The following is a 19,662-nucleotide window of genomic DNA, read 5'->3' as shown; positions in this document are numbered from 1 at the left end:
GATCTTTACTTTTACTTCCCTGTTTCATTTGGGGTAGGAAGAACTGAAGGGGGGAGGTAGGGTCAGCTTGTTGTGTGTATGAAGAAGAGGATCAGGTCCTGCACTGATATTTTGTTTCAGCCAACCTCCTCCCCCACCCCCGCCCTCCAAGGCCTCTGCGGCCTGGCCGAGTGGTGCTGCTGAGCTGGACAGCACAGGATCTTGTCAAGGGGTCCCTCCTGAGACCCTCTCACACTCCAGTCACATCAAACCTGTCTTTGTCTCTTCCCTTGGCAGCATATTAAAGCCTTATGGGGCAGTTCTACTCTGTCCTATAGGCTCGCTATGAGCCGGAATTGACTCGACAGCACTGGGTTCTGGTTAGGACAGGTTCAGAGGGGCTGGAGGAGTTTCCTGGGAGTTCAGAATGGCTCTACTCTGGAACTCTGCCCGAGCAAGGAGCCTACACCGCAGCCTTGTGTCCCACGCAGAGAGCCTGGCACGTAAGCAGGAACTTGGTCGGCATTCGCTGAATGGATAAAAGTTTCCTATCAGCAGGAAGATAGCACAGCACATTTCATGAGGCTGAACGTCCAATCTGGTAGGGAAAGGCCTAGCACAAAGAGATGAGAACTTTGGTCCAACAAGGCCAGAAGCCAGGAGCAGAGCCAGGACCAGCTCTGGGGGAGCTTGCACTTCTGCCTGAGAATCACTGCCAAGTCCTTTCCCTCAGAGGAGGGTACCAAGACATTCCTTTAGGGCACAAAGGAGACTTAACAAATCTGTCCCTTCCTTCAGGCTCCCTTCTACTGCCTGCCAAATGGAGGCAGCATCAGCTTTGCCCCACTGATTCCCTGGGTGGTCTTGGGAGAGGGCTTTTTCCTCTGGCCTTGGTTGGTCCATGTATAGAGTGGGGGGCTACACTAAATCAGGGTCACAAACTTGCTCACCAATGTCAGCCAGGTAACAGACATGAATGAGGATGGGAAAGTGGGAACCGTGCCGGACCCAAAAGCACACATACCTCTAAAGAGGCAGCTCCAGCCAGTGGTAGCCATGTTAGTATGTGGGTCCTGTGTTATCACCTTCTGCTCATCAAAAAAGCTTAAAAGCCTGGATTTTTATGTGAAATTTCCCAATTTTTAAAAGCATTTTTAAAACACTGAAGTCCAAGCAAAACACATCTGCAGTGGCTTCGTCCTGTGGCCCCAGTGTGTGACCTCTGGGCCAGACCTAAGTCTGCAGGGACCTTCCAGCTAAGCAGGATTTGGATTTGGAAGTTGTGCCCACAGAGGGTCTGGGTACCTGCCAAACATTCATTCCCAAGCTCATCTTGAGATCAGGGCTGACTGGGAGAAAAGGACCAAGAATCCGCATTTGGAAGTTGTTTTTATTTAGTGTCTCATACAGTACAAATCAGAGTTGCACCTCAGAGGACAGAAGATAAGCCAGCAGAGAGGTGGCCAGAGCACTTTCATGCTGAGAGGCCACCTCGAGGAGGAGGATATGTTGGGGCAGGGAGAGGGCAGGGAGACAAGATCTTGGGGACGCCTCACATCTAGCCCCTGCTGCTCCTGCCACCCTCACCTCTTGCCTGCTGCCTGCTGGGCTCAGGGAACAGACACTAGCAGAGGAAAGCCCAGGAAAGAATCGACTTCGCCATTGCAGCCGGGAGGTCAGGAGAGGCAGCCTGGCATGCTGTCACTGTTTGCAGCCTCCCCTGGGAGGGGCAGTGCCCCAGTCCTGCTGAGGGCCATCAGGTGTACAGTGGTGGAAAGGGCAGCTCAGCTGTTGGCTGGAGCCTGCAGAGCACAAAGGAGATGACCTCGAGAGGCGGGTCTCACTGCTCCCAGCCTCCAGTACCTCCTCAGGACATCATCAGGGCACACACACCCACCCTTCCCTACCAGTTCTCCGGGCTCCAGACTGTGCCAGAGGCCTCCATGAGGTGGAAAGTGTAGGCCTGGCGTGAATGGTCAGAGAGGTTCTGTTCACTCTTGTGTACCACTTCTCCATGGATTAGGACGAGGGCCCCTGGCAAGGACCCAAGCCAGTCATGTCCCCTCCCTGGACCTGGGAGAACACCAGCCCAGGCTCCCCCTTCCCAGGGTAGGAAGAGACATGGGCCCTCCTCCCTCAAACAGATCTGTGTCCCCTCATCTATCCCCATTCCCATCCCTAATTGCTCAGCCTCTGCAGCCTGCTCCAGGGTCAGAGGCTGTGCTGTTTAGAGGTGGGTTCCCCTGGGATCAAGTCCCTTTTGCTGTGGCCTGTGCCCCTGGCAAGCTTTAAGAAGAGCATCCCCTTCTGTGGTGTTTGCAGAAGCAGGCAGAAGCTGTCCATACTGTGCTGATCAGCTACAACCTCAGCCAGTGAATGCTGAGTTGGACCCCTGTTTTCCCTCTTAGAAAAGGAAAAGCGTGGACCAATAGCTAGCACCTGTTGAGTACTTGCTGTGTGCCATGCTTACCCACTCTTGTGTGCCATCAAGTCAATTCCAACTCACACCAACGCTATATGACAGAGTAGAACCGCCCCATAGGGTTTCATAGGCTGTAAATTTTTATGGGAGCAGATCACCATGTCTTTTCTCCCGTGGAGCCCTTTCAGTTAGCAGCCAAGGAGCACCAGGGCTCCTTCTTCCCCATTCTACACTGGGGGAAACTGGGGCTCAGAGAGTTTCAGTCATTTGGACAGAGTCAGCCCATAAGTAGCAGGTCTGGATTTGAGCCCCATCCAGAGACCTTGCTATTAACCACGTTGCTAAATGCCCATCCAGCTCCAACCTTCCATTCTGTAACATCACAGGTCTCAGATGACCCTGTGGGGAGCCTCTTCGGTGCTGGTGGTCAGAACGAGCAGGGACCCATGTGCATGGCCCGAGGCCCCCTCCTTCCCTGCCCTCCACAGCTCTCCTACCTCTCCGCACAGGTGTGGGCACAAAGAGGCTGTTCTCCCGGGCTGGCTCTGACCCAAGGAAGCTGGTGCCAGGTGCTGAGCCAGCAGGAGCCCGGACCATCCTTCTTGACACTCCACCTGCAGGCCAAGTTGGAGCCATTAGCTCCTCTTTTCTCCAGGTCCCTGTCCACGGGCCCAAGGAAGGTACAGGTGGACAGCCAGAGACAGGTATCCTCACTGGTATGCGAGCCGGGGATGAACCAGAGGCAGCCGTTCTCCAGTGTAGCATCCTCCAGCGCGATCCACATGCCCAGCACCCGGCCTAGGGGCTCCGTGTACAGGAAGGAGGCATCCTGATGAGGGGTGACTGCGACAGGCCCGCCTGGGGGTGAGAAGCCTACCCCTTTGGCTGGCCCCGCCTCACCTTGGCTCCATTCTTCCTCTACCCCCAGTCCTCCTGGAGCCTTCCAGGACTAGGCTCTCCATGATGCGTTAGAATCTTGCCTCTTCCTGGTCCAAGACTTTTGGGCAAGAGATTTCACTTCTGCAAACTGTGATCTCCCAGACTGGAAGTGGCTCCAGCAATAACCTTACTCTTACAGTTGCTGGAAGACTCCATGAGATGACTTATGAAGGGTGCATAGTATAGGGTCTGACCTGACATTGCTTGCTAAAAAGTAGCTACTATTGTTTAATTTCAGCCAAGTAGCTAAAGCCACTGTTCTTAACCAAGGACAGGAGCCTCTAGCCACCAGATGATGATGTAAGATTGGGAAATTGGGTGCAAAGGGAGGGATGGCTATGACCAATCACCCGTATTTTTAAATACCTGCCTAAGTGATGCTGGGGCCCAGGCAGGGTGGAGAACCACCGAACAAAGATAGCAAAGTCTGCAGTAACTAAGTAAAGGAGGCGCTAGCCTTACCTCCTTCCTGCCTGGGGAATCTGGTGTCTTTCTGAGCTCCAGACTTTAAGAGGGACTTGGACAATCTGGATGGCATCCAGAGAAAAGTATCTAATCATGGGGCATCAAAGCCTTTGGGGAGGAATGGCTGAAGGAATTGGGGGTGCTGGGCTTAGGCAGAGAAGGTTCAAGGAGGGGGTGGGCATTGCTCCAGCAGACTGCCCTTGGTCTGAATGGCAGGGAGGAGGGGGTGGTCACAAGGAGGTAGACTTGGGCTCATGCAAGGAAGGAAAGGGCTTCCTATGAGGAGGTGAGCTCCCTGTCACCAGAGGTAGCTAAGCAGAAGTGGGGGCTGTAAGGGGCATCTGTGCATCTGGTGGGAGTTGGAACTAGATCAGCAATTGCTATGCTGAATCAGTTCTCAAGAAACTTGCTAAAAACACAGATTTCCAGGCCTGTGCAGCCCTACTGAATCAAAATCTCAGGAGACAGGGGCCAGGAATCTGCATTTTTAACAAATAAGGGTTGCTGCCAGGATCAGGAACCAGTGTGCCAAGGGCTCCAAGGCTCCCTCCCAATCCTCCTGCCCTGGTCCAGCCTCCTGCCTAAGGACTTCTCAGCAGTAAGGACTTCTCAGCAGTAGCTTTCCTTTTTTCCCAAGACCTGACAGCCACTGATGTCCCAGATCTCCCGCCTGGGGCCTTTGCTGGGCCCCACAGCCTGCTCTCAGCTCACCTTCACCGCCAAAGTGAGGTTGCTGAAAGAAAGAAGCAAAGCCTGGTGAGGACAGGAGAGAGTGGGGAGTGTGGGAGGTGCAGGGGCTTGCTCTGAGACTTGTAGGATGCTCCTGCCCTGGCCCCAGGTGTTTACCTCCAAGGATTCCACACCAACACTCAGCTGTTGAGCACCTACCATGTGCCAGGTTTTGGGGGATGCAAAGAGGAAAAGCACCCTGTGCAACAGGGAGCTCCCAGTGTAAGCAGGAGTCAGCATTTGCAAGCCTAAGAGCACAGCACAAAATGAAATGAGGGCTAGAAAAGAGGTGAAGACGAGGCCAGCGGTTATGCCTTTCACCCTCAGGTTGAGATGGACCCCTTTCCTTCTCAGGGAATCTGGAAGGCTTCTTGGAGGTGGCACTAAGCTGGGCCTTAAAAGCTGGGGGCAGAGCATTTTGATAGGCAAAGAAGGGAGGAAAGAGTTTTGGGGAGCCCCTTCTCTCCTACCACCAAATCTTAACTGAGCACCAACTAAGTGCCAGATGAGAGCAATTTTATATGGGTTGTGCTGAGTAAATAATAATTCTTAATTCCTTGGGGAAGCAGGTTTTGGCCCATTGTAAGGAGGGGCTTGGTGTGAGGACTGTGCCCATTTTATAGAAGGGAAACTGAGGTTTGGGGAGACAGAGAGCTCACCTTGAAGATGTACATACTCTGCACCACCACGGGCATCTGGAGGCCAAGACTCCTGGCCAAGGCCTGGAAGGGGCAGAGGTCACACTGCTGGCCTGCCCACATGCCCATTTGGCCCAGCCACCTGGCCCTCACCTCATCCTCTGCTCACCTGCACCTTGGGGGAGTGTGTGACACACCTGAAGACTGGGTCAAGGGCATGTAGAGCTGCAGGGACAGAAGTGGGCTGAGTGGCCAGCCCCTGGCCCCCATGCATCCCTCCCATGCCTAGTTTGGGGCACCCAGACTCAGGCTTCATTTTGACATTCTCACCTATTTTGTGTGCATTAAACTTGGTTTGTTTATCCCACCCCAGGCGTCATCCCACCCATGACCTTACTCTTGACCTTCCTGCCATTTGGGAACCTCCCTCCAGCCCTGACTCCCCGTTCCTCATGGAGGATGACGGGCTCCAAGGGGCCCATCACTTGGTAGCACTCTCCATTCCTCTCCTGTAAGCCTCAGTTTCCTCCTCTGTAAAATGGGGACCAGAAGACTAGCCCTGCTTCCCAGGGCTGCTGGGAGGACTCAGTGGGCTAACACACGTACAGCTATAGCCCAGGAGCTGGCACAGAACAGTCACTCATTATCACGATTTGCCATGATTATTGTTATTTCAAAAAGTGAGGGTTTCCTGGCTTGCTTTTGAGCATAACTGAATAGGAACGATGACAGTATGTCAGGTGCCCCTTGAAGAGGCTCCAGGAAGCAGTTGTACCAAGGAACTAGGAACTCCCCATTTGTGGGGTCTCAATCACCCCCAGACCAGGCAGCAGAGAGCTGAGGGGCCTACATGCGCCCATCTGCTTTGGGGGGTAACTTGAGTGGACCCCTCTTCCCAGTGGTGTGGTGGCAGCATCTCGACTGACCATCACATGATTGGCATCATAAGATGCAGAAGAGCAGGGCCAGGGGGAGCCTGCAACCAGAAACACCAGCTGCCTGGCCACTAGCTTACTGTGGTCTTTGGGCAAGGCCCCTAATCTCTTTAGGCCTCAGTTTCCCCATTTTTTTCCTGCCCTCCCACACCCTGCTCACCATGGCCAATTTTGTTGATGGACTTCTCTGGAGGGACCAGGAAATTGCCTATGGCACAAGGAACAGGTCAAGGCAAAAGAAGAGCCAGAGTCCATCCTCCCATGGGCAGCTGACCTCAGCACCCTTCCAGCCCTGGGGTATAGATACCTAAGTCCAGCCCACCCTCACCTTGGCTCCCCCACACCTCTAGGCCCCCAGCTCCGAACCTTCCTTGTCAAAAACACCTTTCTCAAAGAAGAATCGAATCTTGTCACCGCTGCTCAAGAAATAGTCTGTGCTGCCCTGTGGTGAGAAGATATCAAGGGGGCAGAGAGAACATCAGGGTTCAGAGCTGGGCCTGGCAAAGAATGAGGCAAGATTCAGACACCTCCCACCCCCACAGGGCTACAGAACCCCCTCCATGCTTCCCAGACTTGGTCACAGAAGCGCAGGACAGTAAATTGGAACTTCAGATGCAAGCACGAAATTTCTTGCAAACCTTTTCATAAGTCATGTGACTCTTACGCTCTGCTTGACAGTGTTGTGATTAAGAAAACAGGTGCTAGAATCAAACAGGCCTTGTTCCCAGGTAGCCTTGGGCTACTCATTTTACCTCTCCAGGCCTTGCTTCTCTCATCTGTAAAATGGGAATAATAATAGGACTCACCTCCCCCAAATTGTTGGGGGCTTCAGCCAGAGGCTAAATCTCATAACAGTCGAGAGTAGACTCTGAAGCTAGAATTGTTGTTGTTAGGTGCTGTGGAGTCGATTTTGACTCACAGTGACCCTGTGGAGCAGCTGGGTGAGTTCAAACCACCAACCTCTCAGTTAGCAGCCAAGCACTTAACCATTGCAACACCAGGGCTCTGTAATAGTTGGGCTCAACTCCCAGCTCTGCCACTGACTAGCTGTGTGACCACAGCCACAGTACTGAACTTCTCTGGCCTTGGTTTCATCCGTAAAGTACAGATAGTATCAATCATACTGCTCGTACAGGGCACTGGAACGACTACGGGCTGATACACGCATGAAGCTCGAGCACAGTCCTTGGAATGTGGTGAGTGTCATGGGAGGATTGGCTTCTATTATCACGATTATGTATAAAACACTTAGTGAGGGCATGGCTGAATGCAAATAAATATAAACTGTTACTAATCGTTTTCTGTTTTCTTAATGACCTACCCTTGTGATGGTTGCACCCACAGCACATTATCAATGTCACTGAATTCTACACGGAAATGGTTGAATCGGTGAACGTTTTGTTTGTATATTTTCAACTCCATAAAAATTTTTTTAAAAAGCTATTTTTGTTAATTAAAAAATTCGTGGTCGTTGTTGTTGAGAATATACACAGCAAAACATACACCAATTCAACGATTTCTACATGTACAATTCAGTGACATGGATCACATCCTTCCCGTTGTGCAACCATTCTCACCCTCCTTTTCTGAGTTGTTCCTCCCCCGTTAACATAAACTCACTGCCTTCTGATCTTCCTGCCTAAACTTTCAAGCTGCTGTTGTCACTCTGGAAACCCTGGTGGCATAGTGGTTAAGTGCTACGGCTGCTAACCAAAGGGTTGGCAGTTCAAATCCGCCAGGTGCTCCTTGGAAACCCTATGGGGCAGCTCTACTCTGTCCTATAGGGTCTCTATAGGTTGGGATCGACTCGACGGCACTGGGTTGGTTGGGTTGTCACTTTGATCCCACATAGATAGTTCTTAGAAGAAGGCAGACATTTTTTACTAGTTAAGCTAAACTATTGTTTGGTTTCAAGACTTCAGGGGATATTTTTGGTTTAAGATTTAAAGATTATGTCAGGGCAATAGTTTCAGGGGTTCATCTAGCCTCATGGCTCCAGAAAGACTGGAGTCCATGAAAATTTTGATTAGGATTCTTCTATAGAATCGCTGTTCACAACGTTCAGTAATAGCTAGAAACCACCCAGTTCCTCTGGTCTCATGACAAAGGGAGCCGTTCTTCACGGAGGCAATTAACCATACATAATATAGCCTCCTATTTCTGACTTCCCTCTTCCTCTGTTGCTCCAGGAGAATAAAAACCCACCCAGTGCCATGAGAATAAAAAATAGAGACCACTTATTGTACCTTGGGGAGCCCTGGTGGCATAGTAGTTAAGAGCTTGGCTGCTGACCAAAAGGTTAGCAGTTCGAATCCACCAGCTGCTCCTTGGAAACCCTATGAGGCAGTTCTACTCTGTCCTATAGGGTGACTGTGAGTCAGAATCGACTCGACGGCAACAGGTTTTTTTTTTTTTTTTTTGTACCTTGGATGGCTGTTTGCAAGCTTTTAAGACCCCAAGTACTACATTACATAACAAGCTAGGAAGAGGAGCTCACTAAACGTTATTAGGTCAATTACCTGGAATGTCCCATGAAATCATGATCTTAAGCCTCCAAACCAACATAACCTTGTTAATTGTAATGTAATGTTTTAAATTTCTTAACATCACATGCAAATGGTGTTCTACCAGGAAGATGTCCCATGTTTTCCTTATGGCTTTAGCCACCCTTGCCCTGCCATCATATTTATCTCCCTCCTCAGCAGGAAGCATTTTACAAATGAAGACCGTGCCTACCCTCCCATGTGGTGATGTAACTGGAGCTGAGTGGTACCAGCAACCCAGGTGGCCACAGCCTTACTCCTTCACATGTGTATCTGCTCTCAGACACAGCCTACGTGACTCAACTGGATTTCCTGCCTGGCTCCTTTCAAAGCCCTTCCACTGAAAGCTAAAAGCTGTTTTTAGCATTCTTAGCTCCTCTGCACTGCGGTCAGCGTGAGGGAAATAAGTCAGGAGAGCATAACTGATGATAATATTAAAGATGACGATGCTAATAGACATGTGTCCAAGATTTTGTTTAACTTGTTAATTAACTTGTCAGTTAGCGAGGGAACCAGTGAGACGTTACAACTGGTTCAAAGAGGAATTCCAAGGATCACACATATATAATACCCACCCACTGCCGACGAGTCGATTCTGACTCATAGCGACCCTATAGGACAGAGTAGAACTGCCCCATAGAGTTTCCAAGGAGCACCTGGTGGGCTTGAACTGCCAATCTTTTGGTTAGCAGCCATAGCACCTAACCACTACACTACCAGGGTTTCCTCACACATATATAGGCAATAAGAAATGCTAAAATGGATTTGTAAATAGGTGCAAAATCAGCCTCTCCACAGGGCAATAATTGTCACCAAAAAATATGACACTATTCCGGTTGGGATCTTCAGACCCAGGAGAGACCTCTGGCGGGATGTGTCATAAATGTTTTCTGCCCATTTCACGTGGCAGGGTTTTTCCATACAATGTATCAGCGGCATTATTAGTCTCCGGAGAGGCTTCCATCTGCCCGCAAGCCCCACCTGGCCAGGGTCTGCCCATTTCTATGGACAATATCATGTGCATTATTACCAGTTTCACACAGCTTGCAGAGTTATAAAATAACTCAAAGAATGAAATGTGGAGCTAACCCAGAAGGGGGAATTAGACAGGACCCCCAGCAATCTTTTTTTTTTTTTTTAAGTGCCCATTTCAGTTTTGCGCAATATGAATAGTGAATGTTGAGGGTTATAAACCAAGATATATACACTTTCTTCTCCCATCCTTCCCTCCACCCATCCACCCTCTGATTTCTGGAATATTCTCAGCAGCTTGGAGGGCACAAGATTCGGGCCCCTCACTCCTTTGAGCCCTTGGGTGACTGTCTCTGGCCGCAGGTCCTCCCATCTCATCTTTCCCCACCTGGAAGGTAGGCGTTGGCCAAATTAGATGAACTACTTGGAGGAAACTGTCCTTCTGTAACCCTTTACCCAAGGAGTACAAGTCCCCACTCTCTTGGATGCAAGGCTTCTGGTCACTGTAATGCCCTCCTTGCCCACCAGATGGCAGGAGTTCCTTGGCATTGAGTGTGCATGAGCCCCATTAGTGTGCCTGGACCAGTGCTTCGCCTTGGCTGCACTGCCGCAGAGAGGCTTATAAAGTCAGATCACAGCACAAAGGATTACAAGAACTCTGTGGGAGAACCCCCTCTGAGTTTCAATGTATCCATCTCAAACGGGGGAAATAAGCAGAATCTAGTGCCACTGGGGGAGAGACTTACACAGGTGGGCCCATTAGCATCACTTGGCTCATTCTGGGTTGCTGACCACAAAAAGGCCCTTGTGTTCAGGAGAACTACTGAGGAAGTACAGCAGAACAGTACTTGTATCAGGCAGATCTGGGTTCAAATCCTACCTCTATCAATTACTAACTGTGCCATTTAGGGTAAGGCTCACCAACCTCAGCCTCCTTTTCCCCACCTGTCAAATGAGGACAATAACGCCTACCTTATACATTCATGGTGCCTGGCACACGGATGCCTCAGAGCCTGGTCTGTTATCAGAAAAAGCCTGTGGGTCTCGGGGTCTTCCCTTCCAGGCTACTGTTCTGGCTGGGGGCTGAGCCTCCCCGCCCCCCGCCCCCCATATCAAAGACCAGATCTTATCTTCATCTGCCCTTGGCACCCACCTGGGCTTTGAGCTGCTCCTCTTCCTGGGTGGAAAATTCTGTCCGGCAATGGAGAGGAACATCCATCTTGGCCACTATCTCGCTAATTCTTTCCTGCATGGTCACACATTCGTCTGCAGACAGGAATCCTTCCAGAACCAGGAATCCATCCTCCTGGAACTGCAGGCAGGAATTAGACTCAGATTCCTGCCCTCAAAGCCTCCTTAAGACAACTGGTTTGAGCCCTCCCCCAAACCAACAGCTGCAAATGTCTTGTGCTTGGCTCTCTGTCCCTCACACCAGCATGGCATCTGGCACCCAGGGATGGGCAATCAATATTGGCTGCTTGAATGAAGGAAGGAGGAAAGGGAGGTGTTTTTGCTCTTCCCCTTCAATGAGCTTCGGTCAGATGGGAATTCAATCTCATTTCTTTATCCAACTAATATTGATGGAGCATCCGTTTTAGGACCTGAAGACCCAGTAATGAGCGAGACAGCCATGATCCCTGCCTTCACAGAACTTACAGTCTAGTGAAGGAGAATGATAATAAATAAATCACCATGCAAAAAAAAGTACAGTCATAAACTGTGTTGAGTGCAAGGAAGGGAAGGGGGGGGCTTCAAGAACAAGAGAACATACACAAGAAAAAGGGACAATTTCAGTAAATGCTATAACATATATAATTTGTGACAATAGTAACAACAATCAAAAATACGTGTGTGATTATGTAGGTGGATATGGATGCGTGTATATGTATAGGAAGGCATATGTGAGTACATGTACATGCATGTATAGGTGTATCCGTAGGGATATGTATATACATGTTAGTGTGTGCTGCATATATACCCATATATGTAGCAAAACACATAGACAGCACAGTGACGGAGGTTTTCTAGACGTATCCAAACAACTCATGGTATTGGTTCACTGGGTTAAAAGGCACAGGACCATAGTTTCGGGAGACAACTTAGTCAATTGTCATAATGTAGTTTATAAAGATATGTTCTACATCCTTGTTTGGTGAGTAGCATCTGGGGTCTTAAAAGCTAGTGAGCAGCCACCTAAGATACAACTATGGGTCTCATATGGAGCAAAAGAGAATGAAGGAAATCAAAGGGTCAGAGAAGAAGCTAGTTCACAGGACTAAAAGCCCACATGCACCACAGCCTCTTCTAACTTGAGACCAGAAGAACTAGATGGTGCCTGGCTACCACTTCTGACCATTCTGACCAGGGACACAGTAGAAGGTCCCAGACAGAATGACAGAAAATGTAGAACAAAATTCAGATTCCTAAGAAAGACCAGGCCTATTGGATTGATAGACCCTAGAGGAATCCCTGAGACTATTGCTCTGAGATAACCTTTGAACTTGGAACTGAAGCTATTTCTGGAGGTCACCTATCAGCCAGATAATAGATTGGCTTAGAAAATAAACAATATCACCTGTGAGTAATGTGCTTCCTTAAACAATCAACTATATGAGACCAAACAGTAAACATTTACCCAAAATCGAAGATGAGAAGGCAAGGAGGGGAAGGGAAGCTAGATCAACAGAAATAGAACAAACAGAAGGGAAATAATGAGAAAGCTGACATTGTACAAATTATAACCAATGTCATGGAACAACCTGTGTAAAAATTGTTAAATGGGGACCTACTTTGCTACGTAAATTTTCACCTAAAACAAAATTAAAAAATTAGTACTCCTTTGCCATGAGACAAGAACTGGATGGTGCCCAGCTACCATTACTGAATATTTTGATTAAAGATTCTATAAAAGGATCCTGATCAAAAGGGGGGAAATGCACAACAGAATTTCAAATTCTCATGAAATCCAGACTTTCTGGAGCCATGGGGGCTAGAGGAATCCCTGAAACTATTGCCCTGAGACAATATTTAAACTTTAAACCAAAAATATCCCCTGCAGTTTTCTTAAAACCACACAGTAGTTTAGTTTAACTAAAAAAATGTCTGCCTTGAACATTATGCTCTTTTAAGAACTATCTATATGGGATCAAAGTGACAACAGCAACTTGAAAAATTAGATAGGAAGCTTAGGGGGCAGTGAGTTTATGTTAATGGCAGAGAAACAACTCAGAAAATGAGGGTGAGAATGGTTGCACAACTTGAAGTAAGCAATGTCACTGAATTGTACATGAAATGGTTGAATTGGTATGTTTTGCTGTGTATATTCTCAACAAAAACAACAAAAAGAACAAATAGCAGAAGGACTTACCATAAACCAGATGGGGGAAGGGAAGGGTCTCAGCAGGAAGTGACACTTAAAGAGGGGACCTGCTGGATAATGGGTGACAGCTGGTGAAGAGATATGGAAGAGCATTCTAGACAGCGGGAAGGGAACAGGGTATATAAAGCCCCTGAGGGAGGACAGAACACGGGGAGAGAGCTCAGCGTGAGGGCAGAAGCCTTTGTAGGTGTAGGCAAGGCACTGGGCTTTATCCTGAGTGCAGTGGACAGTTAGTGGGGGAGTTAAAGCTGAATGGCCTATTCTGCTTTGCCTCTAGTCCTCATATGCTGAGGCTTTATTAAGAGATAAGAAGAGAAAGAATATCTGCATGTTTTCCTGCAGAGAATTATAAAGTTGTAGCCTTAAACAGGGATATTAGAAGTCACCTCTTGAGCCTACCATGAAGTGTCTGATTTCCAATTACAAACCCTGCCCCGATGTCCCCCTTCATGGATACCCAGGTCTGGCCTTCACACGCCAAATACTAGTTCACCACCATCCACTACAGCCCTTCTCTCTCTGGGCAGCTTTGCAAGTTGGGAAGGTAATCTTCATCAATATGAAGCTGAAAATTGCTTCCCTGGGAACTGAGCCATCCACGGCAAACTGTGCACACCTTTGATCTAGTAAACTCACCGCTAGGAATTCCTCCTTTGGGTACTAGCAGATAGTGGAGCAAGGATGTAAATATGAGCGTGATTGAGTATTGTTTAATGACAGCAACAAATTGAAAACAACCTAAATGCTCAACACAAGGGGATTAAACAAATTATGCTTTATCCGCACTGGAACACAACTTGGCTGATAACAATCATGGTGTAGAAAAAATATTTACAGGCACAAGGCTATGTTCCTGATACACTGTGAAATGAAAATGAGCTAGCTACAAACAGGTATCTTACCTGCTGTGGGAACTTGGGAAAGTTGCTTCCCCTGTCTGACCCTCAGACTGTCAAATGGGGATAAAACAAACCACAAAACAAAACTAAAAAACAGTTGCCACTGACTCAATTCTGACTCGTGGTGACCTCATGTGTTCCAGAGTAGAATTGCTCCATAGGGTTTTCTTGACTGTAATCTTTATGGAAGATCACCAGGCCTTTCTTCCATGATGCTGCTGGGTGAGTTCAAATTGCCAAGTATAAAACGCTTGTACTGCACAGGGACCTTGCTAGTGTTGTTGATGTTAATTGCTGTCAAGTTGATTCCCACTCAGTGACTCTATGTGTGTCAGAGTAGAACTGTGTTCCACAGGGTTTTCAAGGCTGTGACCTTTTGGAAGCAGATCACCAGGCACCTCTAAAACCCAAAAAACCCCAAACCCATTGCCGTTGAGTCAATTCCGACTCATGTCCCTATAGGACAGAGTAGAACTGCCCCATAGGGTTTCCAAAGAGCAGCTGATGGATTCTAACTGCTGACCTTTTGGTTAGCAGCCGCATGCTTAACCACTGTACCACCAAGGCCCCAGGCACCTCTACGAGGGTCTGAACCCCAACCTTTCAGTTAGTAGTGGAGTGCTTAATCATTTGCACCACTCAGGGATTCTGGGGATAATATAGTACTGCCTTTATAAGACACTCATTAAATGGCAAATATTATGATTTACTTTAACAGAGTATGAGACTGAATACCAAAACATTAAGTCTTCCAGCATAGGAATTTATGAGTAATTTTCATTTTCTTCTCTGAGCTTTTCTGTATTATTAGGTATTTTTTTCTTGCAATCAAGAACAAACTAAGTCTGTGTGGCTCTAACTCCCATGGGTTAAACCGTCGTGGTGTTTGTCGGAAAGGGGACCTGGGAGGACATCCTAACACACACACACACACTCCTGTCATCTGGATGCCTAGGACTGTATGTGCAGAAGTTAGGGGGGTGGTTGGGAACTGACCCCTCTGGGTCCCATTTTTCTCTGCCTTTTAAAACAGCAGGAGGTGGGACTGAGTTCCTGGCAATGACTCAGGGTCCAGACCTCCCACCCTTACCTGACCCTGCCAGTCCCCCACCTCGCAGGCCCCTACCTTCTGGAGCTGTGAGGGGCTCAAATAGACCATGGGGACAACGTAGGGCCCACGGATGGCTCTGGATAGTTCTGGGTGTTGTGTGCCCAGTCGCTGGAAAGGAGAAAGTTCAGGAGGAAGTCTGACGGAAGCCTGGAAGGCCCGGGAGGACTTAACCCTTCCCTACCCAGAGAAAACCCAAAGCCACCACCCATGTCTTCCAAACACATATAGACCTCCCTGGGGCTTCTCCAGGCTGACCCCAGCCCTCCCACTCTCTCTCACTTCTTCTGCCCCTGGATGAGGCAGTGACCCTTACCTTTGCCCCAGCTCCATGCCCTGGGCTCTTCCCCCACAGCTAATCCAGGATTAGCCCTCCCCAACCTCCATAACGGCTCCCTCCCGACTTCTTTCCAGAAGCCGGGCCTGGCTGCTTACCAGGTGCGCAGAAATTGTGTTCTGAGAGTGTTGGGGCAGTGAAGCTGGACTGGCAAAAGTACACCTGAGTCTCAATCCCAGAGCCACTGCTGCGTGCCTCTGATGAGCCTCACCTCAAGGGAGGATTAGAAGGTTCCCGGACGACCAGTATGGACATGTAGGTGGGGACACAGGGTGGGTCTAGGGAGACCAGGCCCTGAGTGGCTTTGCATTCCTAAGGTGAAGAGAGCCCTCAGAGAATTGTTCAGGCCCCTCCCAGCTCTGACACAGATCCTGAAACTCTCAGCCCTGGGAGGATTACAGAAAGGGATTTACGGATTAGTCTGACACTCAGAGGATAGGGTAGACAGGGGTATCTCACTCAGAATGAGGAAGGGGCGAGAGAGTGAGGGCCTGGGTTCTCAGAATGAGTGAGAAGCCTGTGGCTCTCACTCCCCACCCCCATGCCCAAGATGTTTGGTGTCTCAGGTGGGCTGGCACAGGCGAGCCTGGGGGTCAGAACAGCATAAGCACGCCTACCCTCCGCCAGTTAGTCCCGCTGCTGGGCAGCTGACAGGGCCACTCTCTGGCTGCTGCAGCTTCTGAAAAACCAGCCACTGGCCTTCCCCGAAATGACAGCTTTCTGAATGGCAGCAGGACAGAGTGTCTCTGGAGTGACTTGGCCCCAAATCAAGTCGTGTTTTCTGGGCCACAGCACTGGGAGTTGATGCTTTGTTCAGGCTGTCCAGGCTTCTGGAGGGCTGGGAGGGGTGCCCCCCCACCCCTTCCTCGCTCCTGCAGATGATGGGGAAGCAGCTCAGCCGGGGTAGGCTAGGTGAAGGTGGCAGGCTGAAGGGGAATCATGACAGAAACACAGTTGAGACACAGTCCACCTGAGGCAGGGTGCATTCCCGGCTGTCACAGTCCCTTTCTAATGCAATCACCCAACAAAGACAGAGAGATGCTTGTCATTTGTCTGGCTACACGGTCCCCTCAGGCTGGGCCAGCCAGGCATTGAGGGGATCTCCCCTCAGAACATCCTCCCCTACCCAGAGAAAGGCTCCCAGGAGAGGTTAGTAAGGCATTATTGTGAAACCTTGAGCACACCCAGGCCTTACTTTCCCCATCTGTAATTTGGGCTAACAGGTAACTCCTATGAGGGTTGAATAAAACCAGTGCTTTACTGTAGAAAGAGCTTTGCATAGCGCCTGGCACAGTGCCTACTAATGTTAATTGTTCACCAAATGCTAGCAAGAGGTCTTCCGGATGGTGGGAAGTGAGGACATTTTGATTTTATTTTCTGAGCTTTCCCAGGTTTTCCAGATTGCTGCTGTAATCAGAGAAAGGACTACCACTGTCTTTTAAGCGGAGCGGAGTACCTTCAGCTTAAGGAGGGGTGTATGGGAGGCACCTCTCTGCTTCCCACTATTTGTTCATTCTGCTCAGGCTTTGGGAAGTAGTGGGCGGTGATTTCCACATTGTTGTTTTTTCCAAAGGCTAACAAGTTCCAGATCCAACCCTTGTGCTCTGGGCACTGGGTGGCTCCAAGGCTGAGGTGGGGCTAGGGTGGGGTAGGGGGCTGATGGGGAGGCTAAGAGGCCACACAGGAGGGGAAGATCTCCACTGAGGAGATACAAAAGGGGGTTTCAGAGGGGGCTCCAGCTCAGCCGCTCAGCCTCCCAATCAGAAACCCCACGACAGGGGCAGAAGAGGGAGGGGGGTCTCAGCTCAGTCCTGAGGCCACTGGGGTCAGAGTCCCCACGGAAAGAGGACATACCGTACCTAGCAGCAACTCAGGTTTAATCATTAAGACCAATGTCAATATCAGACACAATGGCTCTCCTCCTCACCCAAAACTCCTGCCCCAGGGCCCTCATGTCAGTCTAGCACAAGCCTCCCTGGTCCAGAAGGAAGATATGAGAACAATTATTGGGTACTCAGGGCCTTCGGCTAAAAACTCTACCAACCTGTATAATTGGCACCACAACCGTGATCTACAAATGAGGAAAACAAGACGAAACTCCACATAAAATAAATGGCAGAGCTGGGATCTGAAGGCAGCTCTCTGAACCACCCTGATCTTCTGCCCTTGACTCCAGCAACTTCAGCAGGCCCCCAAAGGAGAGCCCAGTCAGACCCTCCCACTGGGACTCTCAGACCCACCTCTGTAAAGCTGTGGGGACTTGCTGTTGGAAATGCAAAGGACTTCTGAGAGCACTAAGTGGAATTCCCATTGTACAGATGGAGATACTGAGGACACTAGAGGGAAAAGAGCTACCCAGCTTCATACAGGGGATGACTGAGCTGGGACAGGAGCCCAGGACAGCTGGATCCCATTTCAGTGCCCTCCTCTCCCTGTCCGCATCCATCAAAGCTCCTCAGAGCAAACCACAGGCAACTGGAAAGGCTGACCATGTGCTGGCTGTGAGATCCCCAGCCAGGGCCCTGTGCCTGGCATACAGCAGACACCCCATCCAGCTCATGAATAGCTCCAAACCTCCAGTGCCTACCTCCAAGGAGCTTACAGTTTAGTGGGGTAGAGATGAGCAGAGGTAACTATTCTGCTGGTGTCCAATAAAGGGTCACTCAACAAACTAATTGACGAGGCCCAGCAGGCCTCAGAGAGGCGAGGGAAGGGTTCCCCCATGACATGGAGACTTCCAAAGGTTACTTTCTGTTATAGGTTTATTTGATATTTGAACCGAGTCTACAAGTTCAGACCCAAAAGTAACGGATTGCTTCATGGTTAGAGGCTAGTGTGCATCATTTCTGAGGGTTACATCTGAAGACGCGACGCAGAAAACAAGTGGAGAGACAGACAGACATACTCATTAAGACGAGATGCTAAAATGTACCTTAGTGTCTTAGTGATTGCTCTAAGGCGGAGACCCTTTTAAGACAAAGGCCCAAGTGACTGATCTAAAGCAAGGTGGCTTCCCACCGCTAGGCGCTGACCGTGCTGTGTGCCGGGTGCCCTGGATAGAAGCTGGCTTCAAACCAAAAACTGGGGAGCTTGCCCTGTCAGCAGTGACTCCCCCATCCAACTCTTCCTCTAAGTGTCCGTTCTGAAGGACTGGGTAGTGACAGGGTTGACATAAGCAGCTGAGGCTAGTGGTGGCACTGGACAAACCCATGACACATGAGGTGGGGAAACAGAGGCCAGGTGAAATAGCTCCTCTCAGCTCCTTAACACTGTGTGTGGAGGGTGGGCTGGGTGCATCGGGGAAGGGGAAGATGGAGCACCATCATCTGGGGGTTAGCCAGCCTCATTTTCCTCCCTTATTGGCAGTTCCAGAACATTCCCCTTGGCCAACAGCCACAGAAATGAGTGCCAAGACACATGGAGAAGAAAGAAAACAAGAGACCAAAAAAATAAAAAAACAACACCCTGCCCCAGGCAAGGAGAGGAACAAGCAGAACTAGACCAAGGTCATACCAGGTTCGGAAGACATCCTGCACCCCACACCCCAGGGAAAGGAAATAAAATTCAATTTCTTGCTTCTTTGCTCAAGGGAAACTGCTACCCCACCCTGAGAATCCAACTCACTGGCCTTTTTTAGTGTCTCTCTTTTTTTAGCAATTTTTTTCTTCTTAATACCCAAACCACCCATTGTCAAAGCTTTAAAAAAAAAACTTTTTACTTAAAAAAAAAAAAAATTCTGAAACTGCCACAAAAACTGATGAGGCAAGCCCCAGGCCTGGCCTCACCACCTGGCGGCCTGCTCTCCCATGGGCCGTGCTGCCAGAGCCCAGCCCGGCACCAGTGGGGGTGACCGACCATTCCATGGCTGGTTCACCCGGGACCCCTCTGCTCAAATCGGGGTGGGTATTAAATGCCAGCGGCATCACTAAAAAGGAAAAAGGGGAGACACAGCCCACCCTTCCATAAACACCCTCCATTTGAGCTGAACTTCTTTGGGAATGTTTATCTAGAGGGAGAAGATGGGATGTAGTGAAAAATAAATACCAAGAGCTAAGTAGGTGTCCCTGGACCTCTGGCGTCGGCTCAGCCGCTGGGGCAGAAATGGCCTCCAGTGAGGAGGCCCTGATTGTCCAAATACTGCACAGTCCTCTGATCTCCCCCAACAGGCACCTGCCCTGGGGGGGCATGAGTTTCAGAGGAAGAAAAGGGGCCAGCCCCTCAGGCACTGTCCTCTCGCCCTGGCCCAGCTCACATCCTGCCCCAGGCTCCTGCCCGACCAAGAGGCTGGGCTGGCCATCTCCGGACTTCTGGGAGGAG

At 49.6% G+C, this 19,662-nt stretch overlaps 1 protein-coding gene across 12 annotated transcripts; it reads right to left on the bottom strand.

Moving 5' to 3' along the window:
• Positions 1-1,304: 1,304 nt before the first annotated feature.
• PHYHD1 (phytanoyl-CoA dioxygenase domain containing 1) lies at positions 1,305-19,474 on the bottom strand. 12 transcript variants are annotated; one of them, XM_049895600.1, is made up of 12 exons: positions 15,444-15,550; positions 15,027-15,119; positions 10,776-10,934; positions 6,492-6,549; positions 6,268-6,315; positions 5,342-5,397; positions 5,194-5,256; positions 4,517-4,538; positions 3,116-3,244; positions 2,899-3,015; positions 1,887-2,013; positions 1,325-1,781 (listed from the first exon to the last, which is right to left on the bottom strand). In XM_049895600.1, exons 2-12 carry the CDS (start codon positions 15,057-15,059, stop codon positions 1,736-1,738), a joined length of 858 nt encoding a protein of 285 aa, XP_049751557.1. In that variant the 5' UTR covers positions 15,060-15,119; positions 15,444-15,550; the 3' UTR covers positions 1,325-1,735. The 12 variants fall into 12 exon arrangements, with proteins under 12 accessions (XP_049751559.1, XP_049751558.1, XP_049751560.1 ...); XM_049895599.1 differs by having other exon boundaries at positions 1,328-1,781; positions 6,474-6,549; XM_049895607.1 differs by lacking the exons at positions 15,027-15,119; positions 15,444-15,550 and adding an exon at positions 19,390-19,474 and having other exon boundaries at positions 1,323-1,781; positions 6,474-6,549.
• Between the last annotated feature and the right edge of the window lie 188 nt (positions 19,475-19,662).

This window comes from Elephas maximus, chromosome 9 (genome assembly GCF_024166365.1).
Source record: "Elephas maximus indicus isolate mEleMax1 chromosome 9, mEleMax1 primary haplotype, whole genome shotgun sequence".
NCBI lineage: Eukaryota > Metazoa > Chordata > Mammalia > Proboscidea > Elephantidae > Elephas > Elephas maximus.
The sequence above is the reverse complement of the archived record's forward strand: the minus strand, read 5'-3'. Positions and strand labels throughout refer to the sequence as shown.

Bases quoted from the DNA above. Each gene is read 5' to 3' on its own strand.
- PHYHD1 (XM_049895599.1), bottom strand. From the start codon at position 15,059: ATGGTCTATTTGAGCCCCTCACAGCTCCAGAAG. The intron at 10,935-15,026 runs GTAGGGGCCTGC...TCCTGCCTGCAG, and splicing joins GCCCCTCACAGCTCCAGAAG to TTCCAGGAGGATGGATTCCT. The intron at 3,016-3,115 runs GTGAGGATACCT...CTTGGCCTGCAG, and splicing joins CATCCCCGGCTCGCATACCA to GTGGAGTGTCAAGAAGGATG.